This window comes from Lutra lutra, chromosome 13 (genome assembly GCF_902655055.1).
Source record: "Lutra lutra chromosome 13, mLutLut1.2, whole genome shotgun sequence".
Lineage (NCBI taxonomy): Eukaryota > Metazoa > Chordata > Mammalia > Carnivora > Mustelidae > Lutra > Lutra lutra.
In genome coordinates this window covers 90,969,873-90,988,058 of record NC_062290.1, presented here as the reverse complement: position 1 = coordinate 90,988,058, position 18,186 = coordinate 90,969,873, and the positions used below count along the sequence as shown (strand labels likewise).

Here is an 18,186-nt window from a genome sequence, read left to right as displayed (position 1 = left end):
GCACCAGCCCACCGGACCGCGCAAGCCCTCCTCGCCCGCCCCTCCTAGGGCACTGCTGTCAGCCGCTGGGAAGGTACCCTTCTAGACTGTTCTTTGCACGTACACGCATGCGGGTGTGTGGTGCGCGCATTCTGCAGGGAGGCCACAGCACCGGGACAGCGCACACACCCGCCGTGAGAGTCCGAGTTGGGTCCCTCGCCGGCTCCGGGCGTACCCCGCCCGGTCTTCCCCAGGCTGACGGCAGAAGCCACCTCGTGGTCCACATCCGTGCTCGCCGGACGCGCGGTCCTCCCCGCGGCTTTCCAGGTGTGAGCGGCCGCCCCTCCCGCCCAGCGCCCCGGGCTACAGACGTCCCCCACCATCCTCTGTCGCCGGTGGAGGGCTGCTTTACACTTAGCGCTTTAACCCATCTCGGAGTTGTTTTTGCATGTAATTATAAAGAATTCTTTTTTCCAACCAGATAACCAGCTCCGTATTATGAGCCTTCCTTGACTCTCCCAATATTAAAAAACGCCATTTCGATCAGATATTAACACACAGATCTACACACTCAGAATGTTCTCTGGGCTTTATTATTTTTCACTGACCCATCTCTGTGGCAAAGCCATGCCGTCCTGATTTTTTTTTTTTTTTAAGATTTATTTGAGAGAGAGAGCACAAGTGGGAGAGGGAGGGTGGTGCAGAGGGAGAAGCAGGCTCCCCACTGTGCAGGGAGCCTGACTTGGGGCTCGGTCCCAGGACCCCAGGATCATGACCTGAGCCAAAGGCAGAGGCTTAACAATCTGAGCCCCCCAGGCGCCCCATGCGGTCCCCCCGGGGCAGCTGCAGGCTGTGGGCAGCGCACGGTCAGTGCACAGTGGATTTCACTCCGTCAGTCTTTCTTGTATGGCTCCGTGGGGTCGGGTGGGGGACTTCCTCCTCGCTATGCAGATGGGTTTCTATCTTGAGTCACAGACCCCTTTGAGAATCTGGACACCTTCCCAGGAAAACGCCATGAATGGCTCTTCCTCCCTGCCGGTTGGGAAGCTCCGGGCTGTGATTAAGCCCGTGGTGAGGGCCTGCTCCCCGCTCTCTCAAAACCTTTGGCTGTGGGAGACCCTACAGGAGTCCCCACCGTCCGTACGCAGCTGGCCCAGGCTCTGTGCGGAACACCCATGGGGTCTCCCCGAGTCTGCCCCGACCCCAGGAACAGCTTGTAATGCCATCACCCCATTTTACAGATGGGGAAACCCCAATTTTCTCAAGAAACCAGAAACTCCAGGGCCTGGGTGGCTCAGTTGGTTAGCATCTGCCTTTGGCTCAGGTCATGATCTGGGGGTCCTGGGATCGAGCCCCGCATAGGGCTCCTTGCTCGGCGGGGAGCCTGCTTCCCCCTCTCCCTGCTACTCTGTCTGCTTGTGCTCTGTGTCAAATAAACAAATAAAATTTATAAAATGGAAAAGAAAAGAAAGAAGGAAGGAAGGGAGGAAGGGGAAGAGAAGAAAGAAAAGGAAAGGAAAAAAAAAAAGAGAGAAGAGACTCTTTGAAGGCAAGGACTGGGACTGGGGCCTGGACAAGTGGGAAGGTCAAGGGCCAGGAAGCTGCAGGAGGCCTCCGCGCCCCACTCCCCAAGCCCCCTTCCTCTGCAGACGGTTCTGAGTCTTGCTAACGCGGAAGGCCATTCTCAGGACCACAGCTGACCGGGGGGGACCAGGCACGAAGCAGAGACACGCACGTGCACCGCGACAGGCCGCCCAGCAGCCTCTAGGGCGACCTGAGTGCTCCCCGGTCAGGGTGGCCCTCGCCACACAGGGACCCCCAGTGGAGCCTCCATGGGTGGGACCGAAGGAGTGGGAGTGGGGCCGACTGGAAGACTGCAGAGAGTAAGCAGGAGGCAGGACGGAGGGAGAAAGAAGTTTCTGGTAAAGCAGCCCCATGAGAAACGGGTCACATCGCAGAGGGGCCACACAACATGAGCAACCAACAGACCCCGGCCAGAGCCGCCTTCCCCAGACAGTGTCTCAGTGACCGCAGCCAGGACAGCCCCAGAGCCCGGCGCGGCACAGACGCCGCCGCTCGCCCCGCACGGGAGCCCGGAAGCAGCACGCGGAGCCCGGCCCGGGGCGGCTTCTTGTTTATTGACCGGACACGGGGGCCCTGGTTCCCGCACACGGAGTCGGCATGAGAGCGCCGGGCTCCTGGGTCCGGGCAGGGGCTCGGAACCATCCGCCGGGAGCTACCGAGGACAGGGGACGCCACTCGGCTCCTCCACGGGGAAGAAGAAACGCCACCGGCTCTGCCTTCGGGCCCCAGGCCGGGCTGCAGGTGGCTGGGGCCGGAGTCGGCTCGGAGGACAAGGAGAGCTCTGGTCCCTCTGGTGGTCTCCCGGGTGTGAGGGGAAGGCAAGGGCCCTGGGGACCCAGCCAGCACGGCCCCCGAAAGACCTCGGGAGGAAGCACAGAGGCCAGGGGCTCCGGCAGCCCGGGCCCCGCAGCAGGTCAGTTAGGACGCGGCCGGGGCCACCGGGAGGGGTGAGGCCCCGCCACTGCTGTGCCAAGGGCGCCACACCCCAGCTGTTCCTGCCCCCGGGGCCCCTCTGTAGGTGACAGGTGGCCACCGGCAGGGCTCAGAGTCCACAGACAGAGTCAGTGCGGCTTGGGTGTCCCTGTGCGTCCCCGCAGCCCTCAGGACAGGTAGAGCGCCACCAGCACGTAGACGACCCAGCCGGTGGACACGAACACCCCGAAGAGCAGGCTGAAGAGCACAAGCGAGCGAGCCTTGCGGGACGCCTCCTCCGCCTGCGCCAGGTCCCCCCTGCTCAGGGCCGCGCGGGTCTGCAACGAGACGGAGGCGGGTGTGGACACGGAGCCCCACGCCGGCCCACAGTACCGGCGCCCTGACACACCTGCGACCTGCCCGCGCCACTGCACGTGACGTGGCCGCAGCCACGGAGGCCACGGCCACCTGCCCCTGGGCCCCTGCCACAGGCCTGGCCCCCGAGCCACAGCCTGGGCCACCGTCACACCGACCCCAGCCTGCGGCACCGTGGCCCCCACTCTGCAGCGGAGGAAGCAAAGACTCAGCCGGGGCCATGCGGCTAGTGGGGGAGCCAGAGCTCACGGGCGGCTGGGTGGTGGCCTCCTGAGTCCCCTCCGAGCAGTCCCCAGAGCCGCCCTCCCCCCACCCCCCAGCTCTAGGACGGGGGGAGCCTGACCGGCGCGCAGGCCAGCTCTGCCCCACGCAGAAGCCCCCGGGGCCTCACCTACTCGCTTTCCCAGAACATCCTCATCACCGGGTCCCCAGGGACCAACCCTGTGCCCGGTCAGGAACGTCAGGACGAAGGAAGGAGTTATGCAGGGGATAACAGACGGACGGAAGTTATGCAGGGGATGGACAGACGGAAGGAAGCTATTCAGGGGATGGACAGACAGACGGATGGACAGATGGTGGTGGACAGACAGGGACAGCGGCTGAGTTCACAGATAATGGAGGTGGGTGACGGAGGGACGAGCGGAGACCAGGGAGGCAGTCAGCGGGCGGCTGGGCGGGGGGCGGACGAGGCGACGGGAAGGGGGTGGCGGGCAGAACCGGGCGGAGGGACGAATGGCGGCCTCCAGCCCGCGAAACACAAGCCCCCACCGAGGCAGGTCCTGGGCCTTCGCAGTCATTCACACCTTCGTTACAAACTGGTTTAGCCGCATTTTCGAGAGCAGCTCTGCAGGGGTGTGGCGCGGAGACAGGAGGGACGAGGACCCCCGTTCCCCCGCCCGGCCCCAGCCTGCCCGCCCCTGCCTACCTCGTGCGAGTACACGACGGCGAGGAGCCCCGTGAGCAAGCAGCAGAAGAGCGTCACCAGCACCGACTCCATCATGTGGTCCTTGGGCAGCGGCCTGTGCTCCGTGGCGGCGGGGGCTGGCATGCCGGCCACGGGGCCGTTGTACTGCGGGGACGGAAGCCACGACCCCGCGGTGAGGGGACAGTCATCCGGGGACACCGCCCACCCCCCACTCCCACTCAGTGAGGCTGCAGGTCACCAAGGGGCCAGGCGAGGGCCCCCCTCTGCCTTCTCGGGCCACAACCGCGCCTGTCACTAGCCCCCAGGAGTCCCCTCGCTTCTGCCCTCTGCAGACTGTGCAGTCCAGGGGGCCCAGCTCCGTCTCTCCCCGCCCTGACTGGGTTCCTACCACAGGTCCTCTAAGCTCTCCCCGACAGGCACCCTGGGGTCCCTCAGTGTTTCTAAAAGCCTAATCGAGTCACCTGCCACTCAAAGGCCCTGGGGCCTGCACTAGGGACCCCACCCTCCTACCCTGTCTCCTCACGACGCTGAACTGACCCCCATCATCCCCAGAACAGGTGGGGCCTGGCCACCCCCCAGGCCTGTGCCCAGAAAGCCCCTCCTCCTCCTCCCCGCTGCCTGAAAGCTCCTCTTCAGCCCTCAGAACTCAACTCAAACGCCCCCACCTCTGGGAAGCCTTCCAGGCTTGCCCACCCCCCCAGGCTGCGGAGTCCTTTGCAAGTCCCTCATCTGCAGGGGCCGCTGACAGGGACTCTCCGTCTCTCCATCTCCCAAGCTGTCCCCTGGAGAGGGAGGTTGTGGTGAGTGGGGGCGGCAAGGGGGGCTTCCTGGGAGTTAAGTGCACGTGTACAAGGAGTCCCCGGGTGGGGAGGGAGGCGGGGGGCCGGGCCCACTCACCACCGGGAAGGGTGTGAAGAGCGGTGGCGCAGCGGGCGCGGGGTACAGGGGCGCAGCCAGCGGTGGTGGGTACAGGGCCTGGGGCGAGGGCCCGGGCTGGAAGAGGACCGGCCCCTGTGGGAAGGGCGGGTACAGCAGGTGCACGGCCTTGGGGTCCGGTGGCGCGTAGGGTGGGGGCTCGCCCACGAAGCCGATGTCGGGCACCCCGCCAGCTGCCACCTTGGGCCCCTGCCGGGCCTCGCCTGCAGCCTCAGCCTGGCCGGGGGACGCGGCCACAGCCTCGGCCTCGGCCTGGGCATCGGCCGGAGGTTCCTCCACAGCTGGGGAGCTGCCCCCATCCAAGGGCACCTCCTTGCTGGGCCCTCCGTCCTCATCCAGGAGCTGTGGGCGGCGCGGAAGCTGTGGGAGCGCGGGGCTCCGGGGGTCCTCGGAGGCTGTGGGGCCACCGCCCCCTTTTGCATTGGTTCCTGGAAAGAAACCCCAGGTGCTGTGAACCCCAAGCGCCACCGAGCCAGGTGGGACTCCTCCCGCCTCCCCGCTGCAAATCACAGCCCCTCCAGGGAGAAGGTTCTATTGGCGCTGCCCATCCCCACCCGCATCCCGCACTCGGGCCTCTCCCCGAGGCGGGCGCTGGAACATTCTACCCAAAGCGCAAGTGTGGGACAAGAGGGCAAGGGGCTTGCTGGCGTCACTCGGCCGGCACATCACCAGGCTGCGCTGGAACACAGGCCTTGCCCCTGGTGGCTGCTGCTGGGCACTGGTCCTGCGCCCGCGGCCCTGTTGCTGGCAGACTGGACCAGGCAAGGATCCGTCCAGGGCAGCCCCTGAGATCTGCTCTGAGAAGAGCTGAGCCAAAGCGATTCCTGGCTTGAGAGCCAGGGAAGATGGGGGGCCGCCGGGGTAGCAGACCCTGGCCAATGGGCTGACCTCAAAGAGCCAGGAGGTCACTACAGGCCAAATGCCCGCTGAGGCACAGAGGAAACAGGAGCCTGAATGGGGGTGGAGAAGGGGCAGAGAGCAGAGCAGCAGGTGGGGAAAAGCCCACCAGCAGCGGGGTCAGTGGGTGAGAGCTCAGAGGCCCCCAGGCGCCCAGCTGCCCTCCAGCCCTGACCCTGGCCTGCATCCATGCTCTCAACTCCTGGGGAAACCCATACAGGGAAAGCTCACTAACATGGAGGCAGGAGGCCAGATGGGAGAACTGTCCCCCCAGCGTCAATTCCAGGAAGAACCATCACTTAGACGCCCCAGCAGAGGCCCCGGCCACAGGAGGGAATCATGACGACAGACCCAACAGGGAAGGACGGGCGCTGCTTCTCCGACGAGAAATCCGCCACTCCAGCAGCTCGGCCGTGAGGACCCGCCCTCCCCATAAAGCCACGCTCCTCTCCTCTCTGTGTTGGACTTGCCTGTGATTTTGCCGCAGCTTACCTGTCCCGAATTGCAATTCTCTGCTCTTCCTGAATAAGCCCGTTTGTGCTGGTAAAGTAACGGACTCGTCTTGCCCAGGATGTCTCTCTGGAGATACCCAAGCAGGTTCTACAAGTCCTGAAGGGCACCCTGACCAGCTGAGTACCTCTGAGTATCAGGAAGGCCCTGCAAGCAAGACCTGGGTGGGCGTGCAAGGCCTCCGGCAGGGTGGGCGGCCCAGGGCCTGGCTTTGGACGTTTACTTCCCAAATGCTCGTACAGGTTATAAGAGGCAGAGAGAGAAGTAAACAGCTGTAGCGGCAGCAGCTCGGGAGAGGTGGGAGGAGCCTTGCTGAGACAGCCCCTCCCATCCCTGGCCTCCTTCTCCCCTCCCAGACCGCCCCCAACACCACCCCCTATAGGAACTGGTCGGCAGAGTCCGAGGCCAGGGATCCTCAACAGAAGGGGCCCCCAAGAGCAAGGAGTGCTGAACCCCAGTGAACCCCCCAGCCTCCCACTCCCAGCAGCCAGGGTGTCACTCCCAGACCTGCGGGGGCGGGGGTGGTGGTGGTTTATGCTCCACACTGTCACCTGTGGCGACACCCTAGCCCTGTGCCCCTTGAATGTGGACGGGGCATGTGACACGCTTTGGCCAACAGAACACTGATAAACCCTTCCAGGGGCGCCTGGGGGGCTCAGACGGTAAAGTGTCCGACTCTGGATTTTGGCTGAGGTCATGACCTCAGCGTCGTGGGATCGAGCCCCCCATCGGGTTCCACGCTCAGCCCGGAGCCTGCTCGTCCCTCTCCTGTGCTCCTCCTCCCACTCGCTCAAACTCACACTCACTCTCTCTCAAGTAAATAGATAAAATATTTTTAAAAACAACTTCCAAGCAGAGGCTTCAAAAAACCTCTCCCCCCAGGTTACCAAGGGCCGGAGAGCAGGGGCGAGGCAGCGCGGAACGGAGCTGGATTTCAGGTGGGGAGGACGGATGCATTCAGAGAACGGGCTGGCGGCGGCAGTGGCCACGCCGCAGTGTGAACGTGCTCGGTGCCCGACCTGTGCAGGTAACAGGGGTGAAGACGGGGCACCCGGGGGGCTCGGCCAGTGAAGCGGCTGCCCTCTGCTCGGGTCGGGATCCCGGGGTCCTGGGATCGAGCCCCGCGTGGGGCTCCCTACTCGGTGGGAAGCCTGGCTCTCCCTCTGCCCTTCCCCCGGCTCATGCTCACTCACTCGCGCGCTCTCTCTCTCTCTCTCTCTCTCACTCTCTGACAAGTAAATAAAATACAAAAGGAAACTACCTGAAAACACTGAAAGTAACCCAAAGTGGACAGACGGTGGACGATGGAGTTGAAACAGAAAAGCGACTGTCAAAGGTGCGGGTTCCCACACACTTTCTCTCATTTCCCTCCAGCTCCAGGGCCACCCCGAGCGACATGATGGGGCAGGACAGGGGACTGAAGCCACTCCAGAAACCCCGTCACATCCCGACCAGAGGAAGCCAGAAAGGGCCCCACAGAGTGGGAAGAGTGAGGAAATTCTTGGGTTGGGGGAGGCCATCGAGGGGACGTGAGCGCAGATAACCCCATAGCTGGGCCCCAGCATTTGGAGGCTCCTCATCCCCCTCCTGTCCTAGGAACGTGGGTCCCCACTCGCTTCCCCAACCCCCGGCCCCGCAGACTGCCCCCAGGTCACAGCCAACAGCCCCAGTGGTGAGACCACCCGGACAGTATCTGTGACTGAGCCCAGTTAAGGCCGCTCTACAGACTCGTAAGATGTGGCGGGGGTGACCCACCCACCCTGTGGCCCCCGCGAGGCGCCTCTTCTGTGTGTCCCCTTGCTCACGAACCCCGCCACCTGCCCATCTGGGTCCCCTCCCTGCAGTCTCTCCCTGCCTTCCTGAGCAAGGGGGCAGCTTCGGATCACACCGGAGAAGCTGCCAAGGAGCAGACAGACCAATGCCTGGAAAGGGAGGGCAGCAGAGGGAGCGCCCCTGCTTGTGTACGTGAATGGGGGAGACCAGTGGGTCTGTTTCCCCAAGACTCTCAGACTCACTACCAAAAATCACACATCCTGTGAAAACCCTTAGTCTCAAACAAACCAGGACAATTAGTCACCCGAGACCAGATCCACACGGGTCGTGGGACTTAGCCCTGAGCTGCATTTATAGGGGACAGACCCAGACTGGCATAAAGGACCACCAGATGACCACCAAACCAGGGCAGAAGTATACACCTATCAATTAATTAAATGTCAATGTCCCCTACAAAGCCGGGGGGGCTCAGCAGGGGAGTCCACATCTCCCTCTGACCCACACCCCCCATGTGCTCTCGCACACACACTTGCTCTCTCTCAAATCCATTAAAAAAAAAAAGCTTAAAAAAAAGAATAACTGCTCAGCGGGGAGCCTGCCTCTCCCTCTGCCCCTCCTCTTGCTGGTTCTCTCTCACTCTCAAATAAATAAATAAAAATCTTAAAAAAATAATTAAGTGTCAATGGCATAAATTCTCCAGTCAAAAGACACTGAGTGTCTGAAAAAAAAAAAAAAAAAAAAAGACCCACTTCGATGTTGCCTCCAAGAGACTGACTTCAGATGGAAGGACACACACACCTTAATTGAAGGGATGGAAAAAGGTATCCCGTGCAAATGCAAACCAAAAAAAAAGTGAGCGTAGCTGTGTTTATATCAAAGTAAATTTTAAAACAAAGACTGTGGGGCGCTTGGGTGGCTCCGTCAGTTCAGCGTCCAACTCTGTTTTGGCTCAGGTCTCGATCTCAGGGTCGTAAGACTGAGCGCGCGCACTCAGCATGGAGTCTGCTGAAGGTTCTCTCCCCCTCCCTCTGCCTCTCCCCTACCCATGCACACATGCGCCCACTAGCTCTTGCTCTTTATATATAACTAACTAAATAAATAAATTGAACCAACAAAAACTGTAATAAGAGACAAGGGTATTGCGTAAGGATACAGTGGTCCAACAGGAGGATACAGCAATTATAACCATGTTTGCCGCCAGCACAGCAGTACTCAGTAAACAAGCAAATATTAACAGACCAAAAAGAAGAAACAGACGGCAACACTGTAATAGCATGAACTTCAATGCCCACATACATCAATGGACAGATCGTCCAGACAGAAAAATCAATAAGGAAACACCAGTCTTAAACAGGTCAGACCAGATAGACCTGGAACTACACAGGACATCTTACCCAAGCCCAAGGAAATACACACTGTTCCAGGGCAGAAGAACATCACCAGTACAGAACACACATTAGGCCACAAGCAAGTCTTAATAAATTCAAGACTGAAACCTTCCCAAAGATCTTCTCGAGCCACAGTGGTAAAAACAAAACAAAAGAAAAACCTAGAAAGCAGGGGGGCCTGGGTGGCTCAGTTGTTAAGCGTCTGTCCTTGGCTCAGGTCATGATGCCAGAGTCCTGGGATCAAACTCCACATCAGGCTCCCTGCTCGGCGGGAAGCCTGCTTCTCCCTTTCCCACTACCCCCCTCCCCTGGCTTGTGTTCCCTTTCTCACTGTCTCTCTCCCTATGTCAAACAAATAAAATCTTAAAACAAAACAAAAAACCTAAAAAGCAATTACAGGAAGATAACTGGAAAAATCACTGGTATGTGGAGGATCAACACCTTGCTACTGACCAACCACAGAGCCAAAGATGGAATCAAGAGGCAAATTAAAAAACAAAATGCCTCATGACTAATGAATATGGAAATACAACATCCCAAACGTATGGGACACAGCCAAAGCAGCTCTAGGAGGGAAGTTCGTAGTAATCCATGCTTGACCAAAGAACAAGAAAGTCTCAAATCAACGACCCGACTTTACATCTCAAGAAGTCAGGGGGAAATGCTGCCCAAAGTTAGGAGAAGGAAGGAAATAATAAATATGAGAGCACAAATAGAGACTAAAGAGAGAAAAGAAATCAATGAAACTAAGCACCAGTTCTTTGAAAAGATAAAATTGACAAACCTACAGATTTGTCACAAAGGGAAAAAGAAACAAAACACAAGATGTTTTAACAGAGACCACAGAAATACAAAGAATCATAAAGAGACTATGAACAATTATGTAACAATGACAGGGCAACCCAGAAGAGATCAACAAAGTCCTAGAAACATACAAAACAGAATTGTGAAAATACAACAAAACCGAACAGACCAGTGAGTGGAGGAGACAGAGTCCGTCCATCAAGAACCTCCCAACAAACTGAAGTTCAGAAGCACGTGGCCTCACTGTGAATTCTACCGAACAGCCGTCCTCCTCTAACACTTCCACAAATGAAGCAGAGGGAACACGTCCACACTCCATTGATGAGGCCAGTGTTCCCCTGAGAGCAAAACCAGACGAGGATGCCACAGAAGAGAAAAATCACAGGCCGGGGTGCCTGGGTGGCTCAGTCGGTTACGGGTCTGCCTTCAGCTCAGGTCGTGATCCCAGAGTCAGGGGATTGAGCCCCGCATTGGTCTCCCAGGGAGCCTGCCACTCCTCCACTCCTGTGCACACATGCTCTTGCTCTGTCAAATAAATTAAATCTTTTAAAAAAGATTTTATTTGTCAGAGAGAGAGTGTGTGAGTGCATAGGCACCCAGAGTGGCAGGAAAAGGCAGAAGTAGAAGCAGGCTCCCTGCTGAGCAAGGATCCTGATGTGGGACTTGATCCCAGGATACCAGGATAATGACCTGAACTGAAGGCAGATGCCCAACCAACTGAGCCACCCAGATGCCCCTAAGCACACTTTTTTTTTTTTAAGATTTTATTTATTTATTTGACAGAGCGAAATCGCAAGTAGGCAGAGAGGCACGCAGAGAGTGGGGGGAAGCAGGCTCTGCTCCCACTGAGCAGAGAGCCCAATGCAGGCTCGATCCCAGGACCCTGAGATCATGACCTGAGTTGAAGGCAGAGGCTTCACTAAGCCACCCAGGCGCCCCCCTCAAGCACATTTTAAACAGAAAGATACAGAAAGATTGAAAGTACATGGGTGGGAAAGATATGCCACAGAAATAGTAAGCAAAAAAGGTTAAAGTGGATTTCAATATCAGATAAAACAGTCTTCAAGACAGAGCATGATCAGTAATAAAGAGGAACCCTTCATAATGATAAAAGGGACAAATCACCAGGAAGGCATAAGTTATAAATGTACATGTGCCTAATCACAGAGCTTCAATATTCGATATACATGAAATGAAAATTTACAGAAATAAACACACAAAATATACCATAGTAACAAAAGACTCTAATATTCTTCCTATAGCAATTGATACAATAACTAGACAAGCCATCAGTTAGGACCTAATTGATCTGAGCAATGTTATAAACCATCTTGACCCAACTGATGTTTACAGAATTCTACGTCCAACAACTCTTCTCAAGCACATAAGGTACAGTCACCAAGGACCACATGCCAGGCCACATAACAAGTCTCAGTGTTACAGGGATTAAAATAATCCAGACTGTCCTCTCTGACCAACCACAATAGAAATAAGTTAGAAACCAAGAACAATGATCTCCGTAGAATCAAATACCTGAAAATTAAATCACATACTTCTAATTTATGGCTCAAAAATAAAATCATGCAGTAAATTAGAAAACATCTTGAACTGAATGACAATGAAAAAACAACGCATCAAAATGTGGGAGATGCAGCTAAAGCCGTTTATAGAGGGAAACACGGAGCTTTAAATGATTACATTAGAAAAGAAGGAAGGGGCGCCTGGGTGGCCCAGTGGGCTAAAGCCTCTGTCTTCGGCTCGGGTCATGATCTCAGGGTCCTGGGATGGAGCCCCCGAATCGGGCTCTCTGCTCCGCAGGGAGCCTGCTTCCTCCTCTCTCTCTTTCTGCCTGCCTCTCCGCCTACTTGTGATCTCTGTCAAGTAAATAAAATAAATAAAATCTTAAAAAAAAAAAAAAGAAGAAGAAGGAAGATCTCAAATCAAGGACATAAGAGTCCACCCAGGGATCTTGCTAGAAAAGGAAGAGCAAAGTAAACGCAATGTAGATAAAAGGATAAAAATAATAAAGAACAGGGACGCCTGGGTGGCTCAGTTGGTTAAGCAGCTGCCTTCGGCTCAGGTCATGATCCCAGCGTCCTGGGATCGAGTCCCACATCGGGCTCCTTGCTCAGCGGGGAGCCTGCTTCTCCCTCTGCCTCTGCCTGCCACTCTGTCTGCCTGTGCTCGCTCTCTCTCCCTCTCTCTCTCTGACAAATAAATAAATAAAATCTTTAAAAAATAATAATAATAATAATAAAGAACAAAAATCAATAAAATAGGGGTACCTGGCTGGTGCCTGGCTGAGGAGTGTGTGACTCCTGACCTTGGGGTCATGAGTTCAAGCCTCATGCTGGGTAGAGAGATTACTTTAAAAAATAGTTTTACAAAAATTAATGAAATAGAAAACAGACAAAGAAAAATTAAAGTCAGGATGCCTGTGTGGTTCAGTTGAATAAGCATCTGCCTTCAGCTTCCATCATGATCCCAGGACCCTAGGATCGAGCCCCACATCAGGCTCCTGCTTCTCCCTGCTCCTGCCGGTCCCCCTGCTCATACGCATGGGCTCTTGTAGTCTGTCAAATGAATAAAATCTTTTTTAAAAAGAAAAGAGGGACGCCTGGGTGGCTCAGTTGTTAAGCCTCTGCCTTTGGCTTGGGTCATGATCCCAGGGTCCTGGGATTGGGCTCCCTGCTCGGTGGGAAGCCTGCTTCTCTTTTTTTCACTCCCCCTGCTTGTGTTCCCTCTGTGTGTGTCTCTCTGTCGAATAAATAAATCTTTTAAAAAAAGAAAAGAAAAGAAAAATTAACAAAGTCAAGTTCGTTGTTTGAAAAGATCAAAACTGACAAAGCTCTAGACTTATCAAGAAAAAAACAAATAACCAGGTTGGGAATGAAAAAGGGGCTATCATCACAGATCCTACAGATACTAAAAGAAGATTAGGAGAATACCATGGACAACTTTATGCCAACAAATCTGACAACACAGATGAAAAAAATTTCTCTCTCCAACTCTCTAAAACTAACACAAGAAGAAACAGGAACTCTGAATACTTGTGAATTCATTAAAAAAATTAAATTTGTTACCAAAAACAGAAAAGTTCTGTGCCTGGATGGTTTCACTGCTAAAGTCTATCAAACACTCAAAGAAGAAGATAACACTAACATTACAGATTTTTTTTTTTAATAGAGGAGCTAAGATCACTACCCAACTCATCCGATGAGGCCAGCAGAAGCCTGATACCAAAAGCCAAAATGTTATGAAAAAGGAAAATTAGAGACCAATATCCCTCATGAATATAAGCACAAAAATATCCTTAATAAAACAGCAAATTCATCTGGGACTCCTTAGGTGGCTCAGCCAGTTGAGCGTCTGCCTTCGCCTCAGGTCAGGATCCCAGGGTCCTGGGTGGAGGACCCTGCTTGGCGGGAAGCCAGCTTCTCCCTCTCCCGCTCCTACTCCCCCTGCTTGTGTTCCATCTCTCACTGTGTCACTCTCTCTCAAATAAATCAATAAAATCTTTTAAAAATAAATAAATAGGTAAAATCTTAAAAAAAATGAAATCGTGCCATTTTCAATGACATGGATAGAGCTAGAGAACATACTGCTAAGCGAAATATGTCAGAGAAAGACAAATACCCTATGATTTCATTCAAACGTGGAATTTGAGAAACAAAAGAAATGAACAAAGGGGAAAAAGAGGGAGAGAAGGAGACAAGCCAAACAACAGAGTGTTAACTATAGACAACAAACAGATGGTTAGCAGCGGTGGGGAGGGTCATGGGTGAACCCGGATGGGGATTAAGAGGACACTTATCTCGATGAGTGCTAGTTATGAAATTGTTGAATCACTATATCGTGTATCTGAGACTAATAACCCTGTGTGTTAAGAGCACTAGGATTTGTTTTTGAAAAAACGAATATTTAAAGAAGGAAACCATCACTAAGAACATACACAGGCAAGTCACAGAACGGGAGGAAAACATTCGTAACACACGTATCAGGCAAAGCAGTTGTAGCAACTGCATAAAAAAGTCTCACAATTCAGTAGGTCAAACATCCCAGGAGAAAACGGATGGCAGGTGTGTGAGCACTTCACCAAGAGGATATCCAAATCCTCAGGAGGCACATAAAGGATGCTTGGCGGCAGTAGGCACCAGAAATGCCATCGAAATTAGAAAAGCCAACCAAAACCGGCAGGTATCACTACCCCCCCCCCCCCAGAACGGCTGGAATTAACCACCGATGACCCTGACCCGAGTGAGCTCTGGCGTGTGTGAAACACCCCAGCTCTTGGGAAAGGAAGACTGTGCAACCACCTCGGGCAACATTCGGCGGTTTCTCTAAAAGTTCAGCATATACGCCGACCATAGGGTCCAACTACTCAACTCACGGGTATTTACCCAAGAGAAATAAAATATAGGACCCCATACAGACTTGTTCACAAATATTTGTAGCAGGGGCACCTGGGTGGCTCAGTCAATTATGCTGCTGTCGTCGGCTCAGGCCATGAGCCTGGGGTCCTGGGATCAAGCCCTACATGGGGCTCCCTGCTCAGTGGGGAGCCTGCTTCTCCCTCTGCCTCTCTCCCCTGCTTGTGCATGTTCTCTCTCTCAAATAAATAAAATCTTAAAAAATAAGTAAATGTAAATGCTCGTGATGATTTAAAAAACAAAAGAACAAGTATTTGCAGCAGCTTGAGAAGCAGACATGCTTGTTGTGTGAAGCTGCTCATTTTGGTCTGCTTTATTACACGGCAGAAGCCGACAGATAACTGAGAGGAGGTTTCCTCTGGCAGCCGGAACCGGGGCATGGGAAGGGGCTGTAAGGAACACAGGAGAGCTGGAAGGAAGCAGCGGGGATAGAGGGAGAGGGGACAGTGGCCTGAGCAGAAGGGAAGAATGTGGGCGAGCAACCTCCTTAGATGCTCTTGAGAATTCCAGGGCCCCAACCTCACTGCCCCCCACCCCCACCCCCAAGGGCTGGGGCTCTTGAACAACCAAGTCCACAACAACAGACACAACACATGGGAACGCAGTTAAGTCCCATCTGCTGTCTACACGGGAGGCTTCCTCTCAGCCCAGAGCCACCACCCAGCCACAGGGAGCCCCCAAACCGCCTTCTGTGTAGGTGACCCGCCAAGGCGCCCAGCCAGCCAGCCACTCCATCCTGCACGCTGGTGATGGGCGCTGACCGCTGTCTGATGCTGGGGGCTCAGAAACAATTCCGCACACGAACCCTACGAAAAGACCACGATTTCAGCAGGTTCAGCCGCGGGGGGGCGGGGGGGGGGGTCGCCGCTGAGCAGATGGAGATTTGCAGGTAAGACGCCAATGGCAATGCCAGGAACAGCAGCGACCACAACCGAGCATCTATGAGATGGCGGGCCCTGCGCCCCCCGACAGTCCACCCACATGACCGCGGACAGGGTCCAGCAAACGCGAGGGGCCTGGCTGCGCCACCGGAGGCCCCTGACACGCCCCCCCCACCCTCAGCTGCCTCTGTGCCATGAGAAGAGTAACAATCACCCCAATGCAAGACCCGTGAAGCTCTGGCCAGCTCTGTTCTAGGCATCTCAGGTCACGGTCAGGTGCACCTGTCCCATTTCACAGGTGCGCGAAGCGAGGCGGCCGGCCGCCCCCCGGGGCCCGCCAGGTGCAGGTGCGCTCGGAAGGCGGGTGCCCCGCAGAGGCCCGCCCAGCAGCGCCCCAGTTATCGTAACAAAAACCGCAGCTTCCCGGGGCCCCGCCGGGGCAAATACCTGGCCCGATGGCGCGGAGATACGGCCGCTGAGTAAATAAATTTGCTGGCGGCCTCGGGTTCTCGGGTTCTCGACACCCGAGCCTCCTCCGCGGACATTCCAGCCGAGAGCAGGGCGGGAGGCGGGCGGCGCGGGGCGCACCCCCCACCCGGAGCTCCGGGCCCGCCGCCGTCGGCCAGCCGCCAGCCTGGGGCTCCCGAGGGCAGGGCCCGGGCCCGCGCTGGGACCTGGGGGGCCGTCGGAGCTCCCGGAACGAGCCTCTCTCGGCCCCACCCCTGCTGCCCATCTCTCTGCTCCGGCTCCGCACCCCGTTCCGTCCCGCCGCGCCTCCCTCCCCGGCCGGGTCCCCCTGCCCTAACTCTAAGGACTTCAGCGTGGCCGGAGGGGCGGGCAAAGTCCCCAGGGAAGGACGCGGCGTGGGACAGAAGAGGGGAACATGCCCCCCAAACGGCCCAGCGCGGGGCACCTGTTGCCGGCCCTCCCCCCCGCCCCCCCCCCCCCCGCAGGGGCGCCCCGGGAGCCGGAGGGAGGCACCGCCTAAGTTGCCCGAACTTTCCCCAGCATCCTCCTGGCGTCCCGGCTTCCGGAGGAGGGGTCCCAGGGCCAGGTTGGGGCCCCCGCGGGAGGAGCGGCCGGGCGCGCCCCCCGCCGCGGCGCCGGGAGCCCCCGGGAGCCCTCACCTGCGTCCATGGCGCACGCCGCCCGCTGCCCGCGCCCCGCCTCCCGCCGCCGTCGGGCCGGGCTCGCCTGGCGCCGCGGGCTCGGGTTTCCTGGCGGCGGCTGCGCGGCCGGTTAATGATTGACGCCGGGAGGGCCCGCGGCTGCGCCCGCAGGTGGCCCCGCGCGCGCCGAGCGGGGGCGGGGAGGGGCCGGGGTCCTCGCGGGCGCCCCTCCCCCGCCCCGAGCGCCGGAGGTCGGGGGTGGGGGGGAGTCGCGGCTGCCCGACCGGCCTTGCCCCCTCCCGCAGCAGGAGGGCCCAGAAATGAAGAGTTTCACGTGAAATCGGAGTTTGGGAAGAACGCGTGCGCGCGTCTACGCCCTGGAGCTGGGCGGGCTGGGGGGCTCGGAGCGGGTCTGCGCGCAAACACCCGGGAAGGCCAGAGGGGCTCACCGAGCGGCCAGACGTCTTCTTAAATTCCTAGCCGAGCTCCCCAGAGCTGAAGGGGGGTCCCCGGGGACCCGAGGGGAAGCGCCTGGTAGGCCCAGAGGCGAGCACAGCCCTGGGGGTGGTGAGCCGTGGTGGGCTGCGGCCCCGGCAGGCAGGGCTTGAGTCCCGCACCCCGATGTGGACCGGAGAGAAGCCGTGTGGGTGCGGCGATGAGGGGGCAGCGTTGGAGAGGATTTAAAGACACTGAAAGGGACTCCAGGTTGTTCTGCTTTTCATCAGCGCCCGCACTGATTCTAAACTAGGTCAGGGACAAAACGCTCCCCCTGAAAGAGGTAGTTGGTTGGCCCGAGTTCTGCACAACTGCTGTGGTTTCCGCTGGCTCGGGGAAAGCCAGCGGGCAGGTGTTCACCGTCCTGGCGGGGACAGAAGAATCCTCTCCTGGGAGGACGACCAGCCCGAGAGAAAACATACAGAAATGCTAGGGTTGGGGCGCCTGGGGTGCTCTGTCCTGAAGCGTCTGCCTTCGCCTCAGGTCATGATCCCAGCGTCCTGGGATCGAGCCCCGCATCCGGGTGCCTGCTCAGCGGGAAGCCGGCTTGTCCCTCTCCCACTCCCCCTGCTTGTGGTCCCCTCTCTTGCTGTGTGTCTCCCTCTCTGTCAAACAAATAAATAAAATCTTGGAAGGAAAGAAATACCAGGGCTTCCTGCATGAAAATACTCAGCCTAGGAAACGTCCCCCACACGCTCAGAATTTCCAACCATCTGGCGCGTCGCCCCTGCTCTTAGACGTCATCAGAGAGGTGAGGGCCCCCCACCCGGGGGGGGGGGATCTGAAGACAGCAGGTCGGGTCACAGAAGCTGGACTTCAACACAGGAAGAAACTGGGGTACACAGATGGCACAGAGAGAAGAAAACTTAGAACCTCTCTTCAGGATCCTCAGAGATTCAGGGAGACCTCCACGAAACAAGAACAGGACCCTCTAAAAAAGGAATTATTCACTAAACAAAACAGAAACACCCCCTGAGAACTCAAAAGAAATAAACTGACATCAGAAGGAAACTGAGGGAACTGATTCAGGGAGAAGAACTAAGACATCGGACTGAAACACGGCTCTACACAAAGAAGTGTGGCGATGGAAAATTCAGTACCGTAAAAAATGACTTTAGTCTTAATTGTGCACAGAGAGGTAACTAAGGCAAAAAAAAAAAAAAAAAAAAAAAAAGCTATGTATCAAAG

General features: G+C 56.6%; 1 protein-coding gene across 4 annotated transcripts in view; it reads right to left on the bottom strand.

The window, feature by feature from the left end:
* Window positions 1-16,849, bottom strand: part of PRRT1B (proline rich transmembrane protein 1B) — a 32,308-nt gene extending 15,459 nt beyond the window's left edge. For 2 of the 4 annotated variants that reach the window (XR_007122473.1, XR_007122472.1), the window contains exons 1-3: window positions 16,522-16,849; window positions 4,673-5,139; window positions 3,776-3,919 (exon numbers count right to left, since the gene is read on the bottom strand). Coding sequence is in view for 2 of the 4 variants with exons in the window: in XM_047701276.1 (XP_047557232.1) it covers window positions 2,664-2,813; window positions 3,776-3,919; window positions 4,673-5,139; window positions 16,522-16,531 (771 nt within the window). In the remaining 2 variants the exon portion in view is untranslated. Of the gene's footprint in view, window positions 1-1,400; window positions 2,814-3,775; window positions 3,920-4,672; window positions 5,140-16,521 lie in introns of those variants that run through there. The other 2 variants (XM_047701276.1, XM_047701277.1) reach the window with 2 other exon arrangements.
* Window positions 16,850-18,186: the final 1,337 nt, after the last annotated feature.